The 19228-nt window shown below is 51.9% G+C and overlaps 1 protein-coding gene across 3 annotated transcripts in view; it reads right to left on the reverse strand.

Annotated features, from left to right (window-relative positions):
- SIPA1L3 (signal induced proliferation associated 1 like 3) overlaps positions 1-19228 on the reverse strand; it is a 110993-nt gene that overhangs the window by 18487 nt on the left and 73278 nt on the right. For all 3 annotated transcript variants that reach the window (XM_082230942.1, XM_082230943.1, XM_082230941.1), the window contains 7 exons: positions 18204-18478; positions 11295-11525; positions 10697-10861; positions 9139-9290; positions 6312-6421; positions 5832-6220; positions 2302-2520 (listed from right to left, as the gene is read on the reverse strand). In XM_082230942.1, coding sequence (XP_082087068.1) covers positions 2302-2520; positions 5832-6220; positions 6312-6421; positions 9139-9290; positions 10697-10861; positions 11295-11525; positions 18204-18478 — 1541 coding nt within the window. The remainder of the gene's footprint in view (positions 1-2301; positions 2521-5831; positions 6221-6311; positions 6422-9138; positions 9291-10696; positions 10862-11294; positions 11526-18203; positions 18479-19228) is intronic.

The raw sequence follows: 19228 nt of genomic DNA on the forward strand, positions 1-19228 counted from the left end.
GCTTGCATCAAGGTGCAAGCGGCAGGACACTGGGTCCCAGAGCACGACACGGCTGGCACTCTCTGAAATCACTCTCATAGCCGGAAATATCTGTTTGATAAAATAATTGGATTTGGACAACAAACAGACATCGTCTGGACCGAAGAAGAAAAAAACTGCAGAACTGAAAAGTCCCTGGTGTTTAAGCTCGGACTTCAAAGAGATTCTCATGATGGTGTTTGGATTACGGAGGTGTTTGGTACGTCCTTTTTCTATTCTTAATATCTACAATTGGTTTTCTATGCCAAACCTCATCAAGAAATTTAATTTCTTAAAAAAAGAGTACAGATGGACTTCTATTTATAATTAAGTATTCAACTGCGCAGCTTTACTTAGACTTGAAAAATATAAAAGAAGAAACAAGATGGCACTTGTTAATACGATGCAGTACAGAAAAATGAGAATTCCTCCCTTTTTTGAGGGAAGCAGGAAGTATTTGCTGGCTGACTTTGTAATGACTTGAGATAACAGTTTGGGACAACATACAGTGCAGCTGTTTGCAGAAGTTTTTCATTATGAGCAAGAGATAAGGCTGAATGGATGTCTAGCAGCCCCCCTACTAGGGCCTGGAGGGGGGATTGTGTGGTCTCCATGAAGGCTGATTGATTGCCAAATGACTTATATCTGTGGTTCCAGTTACAGATAGGTAGCCGTGTTGGTCTGCCATAGTCAAAATAAAAAAAATCCTTCCAGTAGCACCTTAAAGACCAACTAAGTTAGTTCTTGGTATGAGCTTTCGTGTGCATGCACACTTCTTCAGATACACTGAAACAGAAGTTGCCAGATCCTTCTATATAGTGAGAAGGTGGGGAGGGGTATTGCTCAGAAGGGTGGTGGGAATGGGAGATTGGCAGATAGCTGAGATGAGCCTGTTGACGACTCTTAACGACTGCAATAGGTCTCACCCCTTGCCTTTTCCTGTAAGACCTATTGCAGTCGTTAAGAGTCGTCAACAGGCTCATCTCAGCTATCTGCCAATCTCCCATTCCCACCACCCTTCTGAGTAATACCCCTCCCCACCTTCTCACTATATAGAAGGATCTGGCAACTTCTGTTTCAGTGTATCTGAAGAAGTGTGCATGCACACGAAAGCTCATACCAAGAACTAACTTAGTTGGTCTTTAAGGTTCTACTGGAAGGAATTTTTTTATTTACATCTGTGGATTATAGCTCCTTTATATTGCAATATTGCAAACAGTCTGCCCAATAATCTATAGTAACAACTCAACAACGTGGAAGGTACTGCGTCATTAAATCTCAAAAGAAAGGTTTGGATAATTGGAGTGATTTAACAACTTGGGAATTGCTGCGTCATTAAACATTAAATGATAAACTTGGACAACAGCCTGGATTGGAAGATTGGAATGAAGTCAGAAAAAGTTGCGCTGGTAAATAGACAGTTGAAAAAATATATATTTACAAATAAAGCTGTATTTGATGGATGAAAGGATATATGACTTTTGACATGACTGAGAATCGCATAGCCAGGGATGGAGAACTTTAAAGTGATCTTTACATTTCCCTGTTTCCCAGCCAAGTTAATCACACCCTTTTCTCTTCATCTAGGTTTGTTATTTCTGGAATGGCTACCTGTCTGGCACTCAGGTATCAGGATGCCAGGGATTATCACTCCGGCAGAGGGGCTGCTGAGTAGCTGAGCTCACATGTCTATATGAATTTCTGAAGTTTTCCAGTGAGCCAGTACATAGATGCATTTATCAGTGAATTCTTACATTTGGTATTGTGCAGCAGAGGCCCTTGGAATAGGCAGGAAGAAACTGTGATGAAGTGTTTTGTAGGGGCAAATCACAAGTGACTGTGCTGGTTTTGGTAGTGGGCTGCATGTGCATGATATCTGCTGGAGGGGCAAACCCCCCCCAACCTAGACACAAATTCCTGCAACAGTAGTACAACTTGTTCCCTAAGTTTTATGGCAGCCGCACAGACTTCATTGGCCTTCCAGAAGCACACCTCAGGAGCCACCACAGCCCAGATGCAGAGCAGCAGGACTGCCTTCATCCATCCAACGGGAGCTGATCCATTCAAGGGCTGCTGTCTGTCTGCCCCCCAGCCCCCAACCCCAGGCAGGAGGGCTGGTGAGGGGTCTGCACATGCTCAGAGACCCTCTCCTCTTTGCCTCTGCCTTGCACGCTCCAGGGGGCGAGTCCTAAACAGACCTCAAAAATCAACGGCTTCGGATGCGCCTCCCTTTTTCCCATCCACCCCACCCAGCAGAAGGAGAAGGCCAGGCCCCCTACTCACTTCTTGGGGTCTGCAAAGGCCGTGGGCCTGGCGGGGGTCTCCTCGCCCCTCTTCCACCCGGCTGGGAGGTGCTTGTTCCTGCCGCTCTGCTTGGAGAAGAAGGATTTGGGCACGGAGGCCGAGAGCTGGAAGGAGCTGGACTGCGGCATGTGGGGGCCCCGTGTGGCATCAGCCGGGGGCGCCTTGTACACCTGGGCGGGGTACGTGGCCCTGCCGCTGCTGAAAAACAGAGAGGAGGCTCAGTTCGCTATGGGGAGGGTGCTGGGGACACAGGCAGAGATTGCCAGATGCGATAGGAATTTTGAGGTCTTTGCATATATGGAAATGTTCATAACTGCACGTACATAGATTAGCACAGGAAGACCGACCTGAAGCCATTTTGATTCCTAAACTGAGCAAATGTTTTCTCTGCATGGTCAAAGTGGAAAAGCCTCCCCATTGTCTTTTCCTTCACAAATCCTGTCTTAAGGGTATGTCTGTGTTTGAATAGGGTGTGAGCCTGTGACCTGGCCCAGGAACTAAGTATTTATCATTACAAAAGACTGGCCAGGCTCCCCAGGAAATCCAGTCAAGTAACCTGCCAGACAGGAGATAATCAAGGACAGGAGAAAAACAACATTCAAATTTCTGTTTAGACCGCCTTTTTTGTGATGTAGGTGTGATGTATCTGAGGGGTGGTCTTGGGTTACACCCCTTCTGTGATGTATGTATGATGTTTCTGGGGGTGGTCTTGATCTACAGGGTGGCAATTTCAAAAGTCTTTATAAGGCCTTGCACGCCATTTTTCTGGGTCCCTCCTCTCTCCTGCGTGTGTTGAGTGAGGACCCTGTTGCAACAGATCAATAAAGATCAAGCTTACTAGCTGCTTTGCTTCTCAATATTCTCTGCTCGGCCTCTGTTATTCTCTCCTACCAATAGAGAACCTATGTAAGGACTCTATATGGGTTCTTGGATACCCCATTAGGGCAATTTTTGTTTACAACACAGACGTGGAGCTCCCCTGCAAAGGGGCAGGAGTTCAGTGGGGAGAGGCCACCTGACCAAAGGGGTCATGTTCGTTCAGCTGCTACCTGGGACCTGTGAAAAAAGACAGCCAGGGAACCAAGAAATTACACAAAGCAAAACAAAAGAATTGCCGTGAAAATCCCTGAAACGAGAGGTAATCGACTATAGAATAACAAAAAATTAAGGAAAAATTAACCAAAGACTTAACGAGATGCCGGCTACAAAACTTGTTTCACGGAACTAATCAGTTTCCTCAGAAGGAAATAAAGAATTTTAAACCTTAAATGATTTTAAGGGATATCAAACAAACTCAAGAGCAGGGCTGAGACGCTTCCTTGAGTTTACAAAGAAGGTATAAAAACCTCAACGACAAGTTTTAAACGTAGCCCTATTTAAGAGAACACTGTAAACCTTAAACGGTTTTCAATGATTCCCAGCAAACTCAAGAGCAGGGCTAAAACGCTTCCCTGAGTTTACAAAAAGAAAAACTTACAAAGGAATACGAGATAAGCTGCTTTAAGTTTCAAACAAACTCAAAAACAGGGCAGAAACTCAAAAACAGGGCTAAGCGCTCCTGACTGCTGATGTTAAAGACTGCTACCTGGGACCTGGCGTGCTTGTGGGGAATGGCCACCAGGGGGCAGGAGGCTGCTGTTTTAGGGCGCCCATTTGGGGGTGATTTGGGGGAGGAGGTTGGGTGGCGTAGGGTTAAAAACATGTTTTTCCACGGTGCATGTTTTAAGCATCATCATTATTGTATTTGTTCATATCCCACTGTTCTCCCCGCATGGGGACTTTAAGGAGGCTTACGGCTAAAGTGAGAACAGCCAAAAACAGAAGGGGGAAAGCCATAGTTGAAAACAATTAAATGTTAACAGAATAGCTGTGTCTATACAAAAACATGCAGAATCGTAACAATGAAAACATCATAAACCCTGCTTAATGCCCTCCCCTCAGATGTCAATGGAATAAATAGCTATCTGACTTTTGGAAGACATCTGCAAGGCAGTCCTGTAATTTCCTAATGATTGGTGCTTTCTTGCATTTATAATATTTTGTTGGGAGCCGCCCAGAGTGGCTGGGGCAACCCAGTTGGGTCGGAGGTATAAATAATAATAATAATAATAATAATAATAATAATAATAATAATAATAATAAATAAAATAAAGGAGAGAAGTCCAGGAGATCCTTTGGAATCTTGTTTCTGTGTTGTATGTTGGATAATTGACTGTAAAAGCTTGATCTGAAAAACCAAATAAATAAATACAGTGGTACCTCGGGTTAAGAACTTAATTCGTTCTGGAGGTCCGTTCTTAACCTGAAACTGTTCTTAACCTGAGGTACCACTTTAGCTAATGGGGCCTCCTGCTGCCGCTGAGCCATTTCTGTTCTCATCCTGAGGTAAAGTTCTTAATCTGAGGTACTATTTCTGGGTTAGCGGAGTCTGTAACCTGAAGCGTTTGTAAACTGAAGCACCTGTAACCCGAGGTACCACTGCAATAATAATAATAATAATAATAATGATAATAATATGATTATCAGGATAGTATAAATAATAGTAATATTAGGATTATGATCATCATCATCATCATCATCATCACAGCACCAGCCTTTCCGTTATCCAAGAGGGACAGGGAGTAGCAAGAAGGCCTTGCAGAGCCCTGAGTTCCCTTCCAACTCTAACTGGGCAAAAACAAACAAGATGAATTTTAACAGGGAGAAATGTAAAGTATTGCACTTGGGCAAAAAAAATGAGAGGCACAAATACAAGATGGGGGACACCTGGCTTGAGAGCAGTACATGTGAAAAGGATCTAGGAGTCTTGGTTGACCACAAACTTGACATGAGCCAACAGTGTGACGCGGCAGCTAAAAAAGCCAATGCAATTCTGGGCTGCATCAATAGGAGTATAGCATCTAGATCAAGGGAAGTAATAGTGCCACTGTATTCTGCTCTGGTCAGACCTCACCTGGAGTACTGTGTCCAGTTCTGGGCACCACAGTTCAAGAAGGACACTGACAAACTGGAACGTGTCCAGAGGAGGGCAACCAAAATGGTCAAAGGCCTGGAAACGATGCCTTATGAGGAACGGCTAAGGGAGCTGGGCATGTTTAGCCTGGAGAAGAGGAGGTTAAGGGGTGATATGATAGCCATGTTCAAATATATAGAAGGAGGAGGGAGAAAGGTTGTTTTCTGCTGCTCCAGAGAAGCGGACACGGAGCAATGGATCCAAACTACAAGAAAGAAGATTCCACCTAAACATTAGGAAGAACTTCCTGACAGTAAGAGCTGTTCGACAGTGGAATTTGCTGCCAAGGAGTGTGGTGTAGTCTCCTACTTTGGAGGTCTTTAAGCAGAGGCTTGACAACCATATGTCAGGAGTGCTCTGATGGTGTTTCCTGCTTGGCAGGGGGTTGGACTCAATGGCCCTTGTGGTCTCTTCCAACTCTATGATTCTACAATTCTATGGTTCTAGCAGGGGTACCTGGGAGAGAGGGGGCCAGCCCCAGAGAGTCCCCGCTCACCTTGGCTGCTTGAAGTGGTGGTTCCCGCTGCCGCCCCGGGCAGCCCCTCCGGAGCCCATCCCAAAGGCCTTGGGGCCGTGGTAGCCCCAGCTCTGCCCGCCAGAGCCGACGGCCGGGGATGCATCCCTGCGCTTGCCGCTGCCCGCAGCCTCGTGCAGGGCGCCGCCGAAGGGTGGCGGGGCCTTGGTGGCAGGCTTGTCCCTGCGCGAGGAGGACTTGGCGCTGGTGGCGTCGATGCCGCTGTCGCTGGAGCCCCCCTTGGCCAGGGGGTCCGGGTCGGCCTCGGCCGGGTCGGGCGTGTCGAACCAGCGCTCGTCGCTGTGGCTGCTGGAGGCGTTGCTGGAGAGCGTGTTGCTGCTGGAATGGCTGCTGGAGTACTGCCCTTCGCCCTGGAAGCGGGGAGAGCAAGGGCGTCAGGCCTGCGGAGGGGGAGGCCTCTGCGGGGAGGGGGTCCCCCCGCCAGCGCCCACCCCAGCTCACCTTGGAGTGCCGGTTGGGAGAGTCCTTGCCCGCCAGCTCTTGCCTGCTCGGCCGCTTGCTGCCAGACGGTGCCGACGCCCTGGGCTGTGCCGGCACGTGCCAAAGAGGCTCTGCCAAGGGAAGCCGGGAGTCAAACCTTCAGAAAGAGCCCCTTGTTCACACACACACACACACACACACACACACACACACACACACACACCCCAGCCTGCCACATGCTCCAGCGACTTCTAAGAATGGATTTCTGGCTGCTAGATCAGGGCCAGGGGAAGCCTAAGGGGAAGTCCGCAAGCAGCATTCGAACACAAAACCCTCTGCCCTCCTGCGGCTTCCAGAAGCACAGCTGGGTCCCGTGAGAGGGGCACCCTTCAGCCTGGTCCAAGGCGTGAGATAAGGGGCTGAGGCTCGCTGGCAGAGGGCGGGCACGATAGGCCTGCGCTTCCCTCTTGAAGCCTCCTTTCCTTGCCCAGAGGCCAGGGCTAGCGCTGCCACCTTGGTCTCATAGGATGGGCTGCTCCTAGGCCAGCACAGAGCTAGGAATGATTGTTTATAATAATAACAATAATAATAACAATAACAACAATAATAATTTTTTTATTTATACCCCGCCCTTCCCTGTTCAGAAAACCGGGCTCACTGCGGCTAACAACAAATTTAAAACACTTAATTGATGCAACAAAAAAACAGCATAAAATGCAGTATAAAATGCGAATAACAATAAATTCAAAAATCAATTTAGGGGGGGAAATCCATCCAATCAACATTAGATGATTTAGCTAGCTGGCTAAATTAGTCCTACTTGGGGCAGCGTGGAGACTAGGGGAGAATTAGCTGTGGGATCCCAGAGCGGGTAATCTTCATAAAAAGGGGAGGGGGAGGGAAGGAAGGGGAATAAAAGACCAGGCTAAGTTAAAGTTGAAAGCCAGGCGGAATAGCTCTCTCTTACAGGCCCGGAGGAAGGAAGTTAAATCCTGCAGGGCCCTGGTCTCCTGTGGCAGAGCATTCCACCAGGTCGGAGCCATCACTGAGAAGGCCCTGGCCCTGGTGGAGGATATTTATCACATTTAGATCCCACCTTTCCCTCCAAGGAGATCAATGGATCTCCTCCCCTCCCCTTTATCCCCACAACAACCCTGTGAGGTTGGTTGCATCCCCAAATCACCCACATGGGAGCATAGTCTCAACCTGCAGGTGACCAGGGGGTGGGGCAGGCAAGTGAACACCCCCTTCCTCCCAGCATCCTTAGACAAACCACCAGAAGCCTGCCCCAAATACCTCCCGCCCGCCTGCCCCATGGCTGCATCCTCAGAAGCCCCAAGTCTCTCTAGGTACATCAAAGGCAGCTATGAGACACCTGTCGGGGTTTCTTGAGTTGCGATTCCTGCATTCAGGGGTTGAGCTAGATGACTTCTGGGGAGCCCAACTCCCCAATTTTACGATTCTATAAAGGGCTGAGCCCAGGCCCAGGCAGAGGGGGGGGGGGCGATATAGACCACTTGGCCCGGGCCTCCGATTCCAAAAGGGGCTCGGTCAGCATTTTCATCTATATTTTCAATTTTTGTCTTTATATGCAGATACGATGCAAGCCTTGAAATAAAATTATTTGTCAGCATAGCTTTTGTGAAAATTATTTATATACGGACTTATTTATAAGACTTCAGTTATGCCCAGGGTAAAAAAAGGGGGGGCCAGTATACCTGAAGGAGCGTCTCCACCCCCATTGTTCTGCCCAGACGCTGAGGTCCAGCTCCGAGGGCCTTCTGGTGGTTCCCTCATTGCGAGAAGTGAGGTTACAGGGAACCAGGCAGAGGGCCTTTTCGGTAGTGGCACCTGCCCTGTGGAACGCCCTCCCATCAGATGTCAAACTACCTGACATTTAGAAGACATCTGAAGGCAGCCCTGTTCAGGGAAGTTTTTCATGTGTGACATCTTAGTGTATTTTTGGTCTTTGTGGAAGCCGCCCAGAGTGTCTGGGGAAACCCAGCCAAATGGGTGGGGTACAAATAATAAATTATTATTATTATTATTATTGCATCAAGGAGGGAGCCAGCAGGGCCCGAAGCGATAGATTCTGGATGACCAGGAAGGAGATTCCTTCAAGTAGTCTCCCTCCTTCCTTGAAAGTTTATGAGCGGAGTTTAGATGGCCAACACTCAGGGATGCTTTGCTAAAACTGAATTGCAAGGCTCGACGAGCCTTGGGGGTCCCTACGATTTTATGAAATCCACACTACAAGGAAAAAATAACCCGGGCAGATGCTTATTTTTAAATATCTTCCACCACCTGCCTCCCAAAACTGTGGGTATACATTTTTATTTATACCCCGCCCTCCCCAGCCAAGACCGGGCTCAGGGCGGCTAACACCAGCTATAAAAACAACTGATTAAAACACAACGTTAAAATGCAGCCTCATTTCGGTAGAAACTCAAATCAAAAACTTTTTGGGGATGGAAACCTCAAGTCTTCACCAAGGCCAACTATCCAGACTGGTCCTACGTGGGCCAGAAAAAAAGCCCAGTGATACCCTCCCACCAGATGTCCAAGAGGAAAACAACTACCAGACTTTTAGAAGACATCTGAAGGCAGCCTTGTTTAGGGAAGCTTTTAATGTTTAATAGATATTTTAATATTCTGTTGGAAGCCGCCCAGAGTGTCTGGGGGAAGCCAGCCAGATGGGCGGGGTACAAATAATAAATAATAATAATAATAATAATAATAATAATAATAATAATAATAATTATTATTAACCTGGCCCGGGCCTCTGCCTGGCCCTGGCTGAGCTCAACTCACTCCCACAACCCCCCCCCAAAACCCCGCTCCCCCTTACCAGGCTTGGGCCTCTCCATGGTGCTTTCCTGGCTGGCCACCCCACCGGAGGAAGAGCAGGAGTCCCCGTTGGAGGCCGCCTCGTGGGCATAGAGGGGGTCGAAGGGCATCAGGGGCCGCTGCGCTTGTGGGGCTGCATACCTGTGTGTGGAACTGGGAGAGAGAGAAAGGAGAGAAGGAATGAGGCAGGCGGCAGCTCAAGAAGGCAAACCGAGGCTGGGGGGGGGGGGCGAGAATAACACCACCCAAGCCTTCCTCCCGTTCATTAGCAGGTTTTAAAAATACCAAATTTGTGGCAGGGGGGAGAAGAGGGAAGGAGGGGAATGAAGACGCGAAGCGCTCCTCAGTTTGGTGGCCCAGGCAACGGAGGCACAGCCCAGAAAGAGATGAGCAGAAGGGACGAGTGGGGGCTCAGCACACAGCCCCCTAACCACCGCTCTCCAGCCCCACACGTCCCCCCAAAGGAGCAACGCTCCACGGCCAGACCTCTCGGGGCTGGAGCTGCAGCGGAAGACTCAAGTCAAGTGCCAGGCCAGAGGAAGAAGATTCCCTCTTCTCCTGTCAGGTGGGCAGGGGGCAGCTAGGACAGCTCACCCCCCAGACCCCCCTGCTCTCTCCAGGTTCAGAGGGCGAGAGAGCAAGGAGAAGTTGCAGCAGGGCCCGGGTGCTGTGGCCGTGAATGGTGCCCTGCGAGGGTCCCCACTGCACCAGGCATGCCAGCCGACGTCTAATGCCAACCAGGCCGGATGAAGTGGCAGCAACAGACCCCTGGGAAAAGGGGGAGGATGCTTCTCTCGGGCACCATGCCATGATGATGCCAGCCAGCACCTCAAGCTCAGCCTGCTGCCCCTTCCTGGCTCGACCCTTTCACTGCCCTCCCCGAAGAGGCCCAGCGCATGCCAGGGTGACCCATTGCTCCTCCACACGCCAAGCGCTGCCCGTCTGGCTAATGCCCCCCCCCCACCTCGGCAGGACCTGCATCCCTTTGGGCTCAGGGTGGGGCCTGGCACCGAAGCATCCGAGCATTTTGCAGCGGGCACCGTTTGCACGGAGTCGCCGTGAAGTGGAACGAAGAGGAAAAAAGGAGAAGGAGGGTGCAAAATGCCCTTTCCCAACCCAAACACCTCCACCCGCCCACTTCTCAGGGTATCACAAGGTGCCAGCCAAACCTTCTCTGCCACTTGGCACCTTTTTGTCACACGTTGGAGCGCTAAGAAAAACCTGTGCCAAGCAAGGACGTCGCTGTTAACAGGTAGGCGCCTCTGCCGCTTTCTTACTTCTTGCCCTGATTTTGTTCGCAGCTGCTCGCCATGCGGAGTGATGGGTGAAGCCCCCTGCCCTGCTGCCCCCCAACCCACCTGGCGAGATGAGGGGGGGGGGGAGAGAATCTTCTGCTGCCTGGGAATGAAGGCCAGAGAGCCCAGGACTGGGGTCCCAAACTCTCTCTGCGCTGAGAATCGAACCCTCTGCCCTTCTTCCCCACTCCCTGCAGGGCCTTGCCCGGTTGCCACCTGAGATGTGCAGAGACCCCCTTGGGGTTGCCCCCCCCCCGTGCCTACCTTTCCGGAGATGGCTTGTAGCGAGCGTAGGCCGCCCCCGCCGCTGCCCCCGAAGAGCCTGGCATGGAGAAGCTGCCCGAGGGCTGGCGATAGGACAGGACCCTCTCTGTCCCAGGCTGCTGCGAGGAAGAGAGCGCTGGGGGGGTCTCTGGGAAGCTCACTGGCCTGGAAGGGGGGAGGCAGAGAGAGAGAGAGAGAGAGAGAGAGAGAGAGAGAGAGAGAGAGAGAGAGATGTATCAGGAAGAGGAAGAGGAACTTCAGCGCTCTCCCTGGTACCCAGCAGTGCCTCAGCAGGCAGCTCTGCACATGTGCCTGACGCCAGAGCCCCTTCTGAACATCCTCAGCAGAGAGAGATAATTGAGCAATTAGTCAAAGGGGGGGGGGAGGCAATGGGAGAAGGAAAGAGCTTGAGTCATGACCCACAGGGCACATGCGCTCTGCGGCAGGACCGTCCAAAGGGCACTGGCAGGTGCCTTGGGAAGCTGCAAAGATGTTGGATGCAGCAGCAACAGGAGGGCGAGGCTGCCGGGGGGGGGGAGAGAAAATGAGCAAGCCAAGCGCCCCCCCCATGCCTGACCATCCCCTTCCTCCTCCTCACCTCTTGCCATGCTGGGGCTGGGGCTCTCGGTAAGGGGCCACGGCGCTCTGCTTCGGGGTCCTGGTCAGGGACTGGGACTGGCCGTGGCTCGGCTGCGAGGAGCCGTGGGGGGCAGAGCTGCTCCACTGCCAGGCGGAGTTGCTGCGGTAGGGGGGCCGGTAGCCCACCGGCAGGCTCTCCTGCTCCCCCTTGGCCTCCAGGGTGCTCATCTTGAAGGACTCGGCCCAGCCCCTGCAGAGGGAGAGAGAGCAGAGCAGAGGCGCACTGAGCAAAGCTCTCCACTGTCCACACGGAACAGGGTTGGGCTGGATGACCCCCCCGCACCCCTTCCGACTCTTCCTTTTAGAGCCATCGAAGTTGGCCCTCATGGCCTCCACCAGGCCAGAGGCAATGTCACCAGATCCAAGAGTGACCAGGTACCCCTAAGAACCCAGGAATTGTGATAGACTGCCTCTGGACCTGGAGGCTCCACAATAACAAGTGAGAAGAGCTCGGCTGCTGGATCAGGCCCAGACTCCTGTTTTCACAGGGGCCAAAAACCGCAAGCAGGATTCAAGCAGAATAACCCTCTCCCCATCTCCTGTGACTTCCAGCAATTAGCACTCAGGAGAATCGCTGCCTCCAACTGTGAAGGCACAGCACAGTCATCCTGGCTAAGAGCCATTGACAGCCTTCCCCTTCTCCTCCATGGATTTCTCTCCTCCTCTTTTAAAGCCATCCCTGGCTCCTGTGGGAGGGAGTTCCGCAGTCCAACACTGAGCTGCATGAGGAAGGACGTTCGGTTACCTGAGTCATGCACATGGCAGGGGCTGCCAAGATGTGCGGCTTATGAAACAAGGAGAGAGACATGTGCTCAGAGAGACGGTGGGGAGCTGTGCTCATTGACCCCCCCAAAAACACACACACACACTTTGCGGCTCCGATCCTCCAATGGCCCGATGTAAGAACTTCCATGCAATTCTCGGAAGCAAAGAATCACGCTGAGTCAACCTTTGCGAAGACCTCTTGCCATGACTCACGCTCTACTCCACTCCCCCCATCCAGCACGTGTCTCTGGGCTGCCCCCCAATTCCAAAAGGAGCTCCTCTTTTCTGGCTCTCTCTTGGGAGACCCCAGGTGGGTTCAAGGCCAGGGGCCACCTCTGCACCAAACCAGAACTTCCAGCGCGGCAGGAAGGCTGGATTCCAGAACGGGAGGGACAGCCGCAAGGGCCAGGCTCCGTCGGAGGATGGTGACACCCTCCCACCTCGTGATGGGCTTCCCCTGGCCAGGTGGCTCTGCACCCACTCCTCTGGGGTGCCACTGTTTGCTCGTAGGGGGGGGGGCACAGCACACGGAGCTGCCGATTTCACTCACCCAGGCAAGTCTCTAGCAAAAGCAAGCATCTGATTCCTCCCTCCGCCAGCTGGATCTCCAAAAAGCAGTGCTGGGAAGGATGAAGTCATTGGCAACAAGCCTTGGCAGGGAGATCTGCCCCCCCCCCGCAACACCCTGGCTTCAAGGGCCCGACAGGACCACCCCACTCAAATTTCAGGGCCGCCAATACCTGCCTCTGCTGGGTGAGCCCCACTGCCCACCCCCTCGGCTCCGTGGAAAGGAAGGGCAAGCAGTGTCAGTTCAGCCATTGTGCTCATGCACTCCGTTCAGCACCGGCAATTTGGTGGGGGGGGGGGCGGGAGGAGGGCGGACTTGCCGGAAAGCTGAGGGGTGCCTCAACTTGCTCTCCCAAGCACACCTGGCGAATCAGGCAGGAAGCTGGAGAGGCCAAGGGCACAGCTGGGGCTCGCAAGGATGCTACTTAACTCTTTGCAGGCTCTATGCGTCCGCCTCCTCTAGAGGAGGTGAGTAAGAGCAGCCCACTCGCAGGCGGGAGCGGAAAGGGGCCGCGCAGGGTGGAGAACTTCCCAAAAAGGGGAGTCTGGGAAAAACCAGCATGGAACGCTCGCCGTCCTCACCTCGCTCGCGGCAAACGCAGCTTTTCACATCCAAAGCTCTTAAAAAACAGGAACCGCAAAGCTCGCCTTCGCCCCTTGCTGTGGAATTCCCTCCCCGCAGCTTCCGGCCGGATGCTGAAGTCACACCTGAGATGTGTGTCTGCGGGACGCACCCTCTTCCCATAGCCTTTATTTGTTCTGGCTGGTTTAAATTCTGGGTTTTTAAAGTGCCGTGCGCTGTCCTGGGGACGTGCCGGTGAAGGGCAGGTAATAAACCTCTGAGCAACCACAACAATGACAACACTAATGTTTACAGATGGGAGGCTGAGTCGGCACAAAAACGTGGTTACAAAGCATGGATCCACGTGGATTCTCAGGATTTTTGCATTCGGCTACCCCAAACTCACCGTCAAATCACATGTCTGTGGCCACAGCATGAACCACAAAAATCATACATCCACTGTTTCGTTCCAATTTTTCCCCCCTTGTTTTCCTTCTCTAAAAACTAGTTGTGTCTTATGGTCAGGTGCGTCTTATGGAGCAAAAAATACGGTAACTCCATCTCTACCCCCCACCGACGTCTCGCTCACCAGAATAAGAGTTTGCTCAGTAAGAAACAGGCCATCTGCCACCGGTCTTGCAACGACTGCCCCCAAGCATCCACGGACTACAACCTGGGAGAGATGATGCACAGGGGCCGGGCTCTGTGCTGCCCCCCCTGACCCTGCGCTTGAGCCGGGGACTGTTCCCTCCTGCTCTGGTGACTGGGAGGGGAGGCCAGGAGCGGATCTGAATCCTGAACCGACATCTGAAACGGCTCCTCGCTCTCCTCTCCCAGACTCCTCAGGCGCAAAACAGCTGTACGCCGGCATGGTTACGTTCCAGCAATGCAGGGTGCGGCCCAGATTCCCCCCCCCCCAGGGAGCCCACATTCCTGAGCAATGCAGTCAGTTCGGAGTAGGGTGTCAGCACACCCGTCCTCGCTCTCTGTTAGCCTCTGCTCCCGGGAAACGGGTGGAAAGCGTCGTCCCAAGACAGAATGGCCAAGCCTTTGGAAGAACAAGTTTTGTTGGAGGAGGCCCAGCAAGGCTTCTTCAGGGTCAAGTCACAGAATCCTAGAACTGTAGAGTTGGAAGGGAACCCTACAGTCATCTAGTCCAACCCCCTGCAGTGGCTAACCTGAAGGAGCGTCTCCACCCCCATCATTCAGCCTGGACACTGAGGTCCAGCCCTGAGGGCCTTCTGGCAGTTCCCTCTCTGTGAGAAATGAAGCTACAGGGAACCAGGCAGAGGGCCTTCTCGGTGGTGGCTCCTGCCCCGTAAAACGCCCTCCAATCAGATGTCAAGGAAATAAATAACTATCTGACTTTGAGAAGACATCTGAAGGCAGCCCTGTACAGGGAAGTTTTTAATATTTGATGTTTTACTCTGTTTTTAATCTGTTGGGAGCAGCCCAGAGTGGCTGGGCAAACTCAGCCAGATGGGCGGGGTATAAATCAATTATTATTATTATTATTATTATTATTATTAGGTTCTATAAGCATAGGGACGTGGGTGGTGCTGTCGTCTAAACCACAGAGCCTCTTGTGCTTGCCGATCGGAAGGTCGGCGGTTCAAATCCCCACGATGAGGTGAGCTCCCGTTGCTCGGTCCCAGCTCCTGCCAACCTAGCAGTTCAAAAGCACGTCAAAGTGCAAGTAGATAAATAGGTACCGCTCCGGCAGGAAGGTAAACGGCGTTTTCGTGCGCTGCTCTGGTTCGCCAGAAGCGGATTAGTCATGCTGGCCACATGACCCGGAAAAACAATGACTCCCTCAGCCAGTAAAGCGAGATAAGCGCCGCAACCCCAGAATCGTTTACAACTGGACTTAACTGTCAGGGGTCCTTTACCTTTATAAGCATATGGAAAGGGGTGATAAAACTTTGTAAGTGTGTTGTAAAGTGCAATAAACAAATGTGACACTAGATGGCGATTAGTTACAGATAGGTAGCCGTGTTGGTCTGCCATAGTCAAAATAAAAAAATTCCTTCCAGTAGCACCTTAAAGACCAACTAAGTTAGTTCTTGGTATGAGCTTTCGTGTGCATGCACACTTCTTCAGATGGCGATTGTTAGCCTTATGGCAAATTCAATACATTTTTCAGTATGGAAAAAAAAGCATTTCCACAGCGGTTTTTTATATGTGTCTAGATTCCACCATGGACTGGTAACTGGTTAAGGAACAGGAGAACCAGGGAACAGGATGGAGGTATGCGGAAAATCTCTCAAGCATTGTCTGGGCCTCTGCTTGCTAACTTGTTCACAAATGACCTGGAGTTGGAGGAGAGCAGCAAGGGTCAAATTTACAGATCACATACAGGAGCAAAAAGGGATTGTGAGGAATTGAAACTAGAGTAATGTGAAGCCCATTGGCTCAAGATATTTCATCACTTGACATGTGTTTAGGGGGAGCTGGAAATGGCAGTGACTGACCAGGAACAAGATCGTGGGGGTGTACTGAATTAGCAAAATCCAAACGTTGACCCAGCCATTCTGACTTCCGTGCACAAAGCTTATTGCAGAGATTAGATGGTAGTCAGTCTTTATTGAGTCTTATCTTCACTGAGCATTTCCTCTGATTGCTTTATGGGGCGCTTAGACAACACTGGGGAGACATGGGTGGCCTAGGGCTTGCTGATCGGAAGGTCAGAGGTTCGAATCCCTGCGACGGAGTGAGCTCCCGTTGTTTGGTCCCAGCTCCTGCCAACCTAGCAGTTCAAAAGCACATCAAAGTGCAAGTAGATAAATAGGTTCCGCTCCGGTGGGAAGGTAAACGGTGTTTCCATGCGCTGCTCTGGTTTGCCAGAAGCGGCTGAGTCATGCTGGCCACATGACCCGGAAGGTGTCTGTAGACAAACAGCTCCCTCAGCCAGTAAAGTGAGATGAGCACCACAACCCCAGAATCGTTTACGACTGGACTTAACTGTCAGGGGTCCTTTACCTTTACCTTTATAAGCATATGGAAAGGGGTGATGCAGGAAGTACAGTGTACTTAAGACTCTCCAAAAGCCACTGATCAAGTCTCTCACCAAAGACTCTTGAGTAAGCGTAGCAGATGCAGATTAACAGGAGTGGCTTAGTCATGCTGGCCACATGACCCGGAAGCTGTCTGTGGACAAATGTTGGCTCCCTTGGCCTATAGAGTGAGATGAGCATGCAACCCCAGAGTTGTCCGCGACTGGACCTTACGGTCAGGGGTACCTTTAGACAACACTGAGCCTCCACCCTGCCTCTTTTCTGATTTCTAGGCTTTCCCTCATCGCTCATCCACCCACCCCGCATTTCTCCAGGCATTTCTCTCTCACTTCCCAAACTGCAAGAAGTCTCTTTTGAAACATGGATCTGTTGCGCTAGGGAGACAAAGGCCACAAGATCCCCAAACTTTCCTCTCCCTGCTGCTCCACCACTCGGGGCAAGGGGCGAGGTTGAGCGACCACCTCCCCACACACCCTGAGACCTCCTGGGCCTGCAGCAACTGAGACATTAGGGTGAAGGCTGAGCAATTAATAAAAACCGTAACAGCAAACAGTTAACGGTAAAGGGACCCCTGACCGTTAGGTACAGTCATGACCAACTCTGGGGTTGCGGCGCTCATCTCACTTTATTGGCCGAGGGAGCCGGCGTACAGCTTCCGGGTCATATGACCAGCATGACTAAGCTGCTTCTGGCGAACCAGAGCAGCACAGGGAAACGCCGTTTACCTTCCCGCCAAAGTGGTACCTATTTATCTACTTGCACTTTGACATGCTTTCGAACTGCTAGATTGGCAGGAGCAGGTACTGAGCAATGGGAGCTCACCATGTCGCGGGGATTTGAACCGCCGACCTTCTGATCGGCAAGTCCTAGGCTCTGTGGTTTAACCCACAGCACCCAGGCCTAAATGGATATGTTGCTTGAGGCAGAACTGAGCGTCCACTGCAACATCAGCCACAAGTCTTGCCCATCACTCACGGGGACAGTAATGGAGACCTGGGCACCACCCAAATGATGCTGGGACTCCAACTCCCATCAGTCCCAGCCAGCATGGCCAATATGGGAGATGTAGTCTAACTGATCGCTGAAGAATTGATGCTTTTGAATTCTGGTGCTGGAGGAGACTCCTGAGAGTCCCATGGACCGCAAGAAGATCAGACCTATCCATTCTGAAGGAAACCAGCCCTGAGTGCTCACGGGAAGGACAGATCCTGAAGCTGAGGCTCCAAGACTTTGGCCACCTCATGAGAAGAGAAGACTCCCTGGAAAAGACCCTGATGTTGGGAAAGATGGAGGGCGCAAGGAGAAGGGGACGACAGAGGACGAGATGGTGGGACAGTGTTCTCGAAGCTACAAACATGAAGCTACAAACATGAAGCTACAAACATGTGTATCTGAAGAAGTGTGCATGCACACGAAAGCTTATACCAAGAACTAACTTAGTTGGTCTTTAAGGTGCTACAGGAAGGAATTTTTTTTATTTTGACTATGGCAGACCAACACGGCTACCCATCTGTAACTACAAACATGAGTTTGACCAAACATGCTGGAGGCAGTGGAAGACAGGATTGCCTGTTGTGCTCTGGTCCAGGGGGTCACGAAGAGTTGGAGACGACTAAACAACAGTCTAACTGAACTTCAGGACGGCCCTTCCTCAGGAGCAGATGGGCTCTCCTCCACCAGAGGCTGCACAAGCTGTTTGCCAGGGACCCCGAACCAGCTTCCTGTCTTGCACATCAGACACTGACAACACTGCTTCCACAGCCCTTGCCAGCTCTGCGATGAGCAGCGGGAGCAAAAGCGTGCAAAAGGGGTCCATGCGAGGCCACTCAATGGGCACGGCTGCGTCCTCTTGGCACAACACAATGGTTTGGTGCAGAAAGGACCTCTGTGTGGAGCCACAGGAGTCCTTTTGCTTCTGCCAGCCTGCCAGATGTTGGATGCAAAGCAAGGCCAATGTTACCTGCGAGGGACGCCATCCTCGTGCGGCGGGACGATGACCACCTTCACCGTCACGGAGGTGCGCAGCCAGTCGATCATCTGGTCGTGGCTGAGCGTGACCACGGCCACCTTGCAGATCTCCACCAGCCGGCTGCCCTGGCGCAGCCCCGCTTGCCAGGCAAAGCCGTAGTCCTCCACCTCGGCCACCGTCCCGTCAAACTTCACGTGGAAGCCCAGCTGCCCCAGGCCGTTCCTGCGCAGCGTCATCTCCACCGTCTCGCAGCCAGAGGTCATGACCTAGGGAAAGAGTCGGAAGGGGCAAAGAAGAGTGGAACCGTAAGGGACCCCGAGGGTCATCTGATCCAACCTCCCGAATTGCAGGGATCACCGGTCAACCTCTGCTTAAGAAACTCCAATGAAGGATTGCACCCCATCTTCCAGCGGCAGGCGGTGAAATTTTTCGTAGGGGAACAGTTAGGGCCAGAGGCGCTGGTTTGCCAGGACACGTGTGTGATGTTGTGACGTCCCAATGTTCCATGTGTGAGCATCATGCCTCTCTCCCTGAGCCGGGCAGAAGCTTTCCAGGCTCTGGGAAGGAGGTGCTGGGCTTTAACACTTTATTAAATTACTGGGAGGGACGTGGGTGGCGCTGTGGGTTAAGCCACAGAGCCTAGGACTTGCCGATCAGAAGGCTGGCGGTTCAAATCCCTGCGACGGGGTGAGCTCCCGTTGCTCGGTCCCTGCTCCTGCCAACCTAGCAGTTCGAAAGCACATCAAAGTGCAAGTAGATAAATAGGTACTGCTCTGGCGGGAAGGTAAACGGCATTTCCGTGCGCTGCTCTGGTTCACCAGAAGCAGCTTAGTCATGCTGGCCACATGACTTGGAAGCTGTACACTGGCTCCCTCGGCCAATAAAGCGAGATGAGCGCCAGATTCGGCCACGACTGGACCTAATGGTCAGGGGTCCCTTTACCTTAATTTACTGGGAACATTTAGGGGACCAGTCTAGCCCCACAGTCCACCAACCACATGCCACTGCCACCTTCT

Source organism: Podarcis vaucheri (genome assembly GCF_965113315.1).
Source record: "Podarcis vaucheri genome assembly, chromosome: 7".
In the NCBI taxonomy this organism is placed as follows: Eukaryota; Metazoa; Chordata; class Lepidosauria; order Squamata; family Lacertidae; genus Podarcis; species Podarcis vaucheri.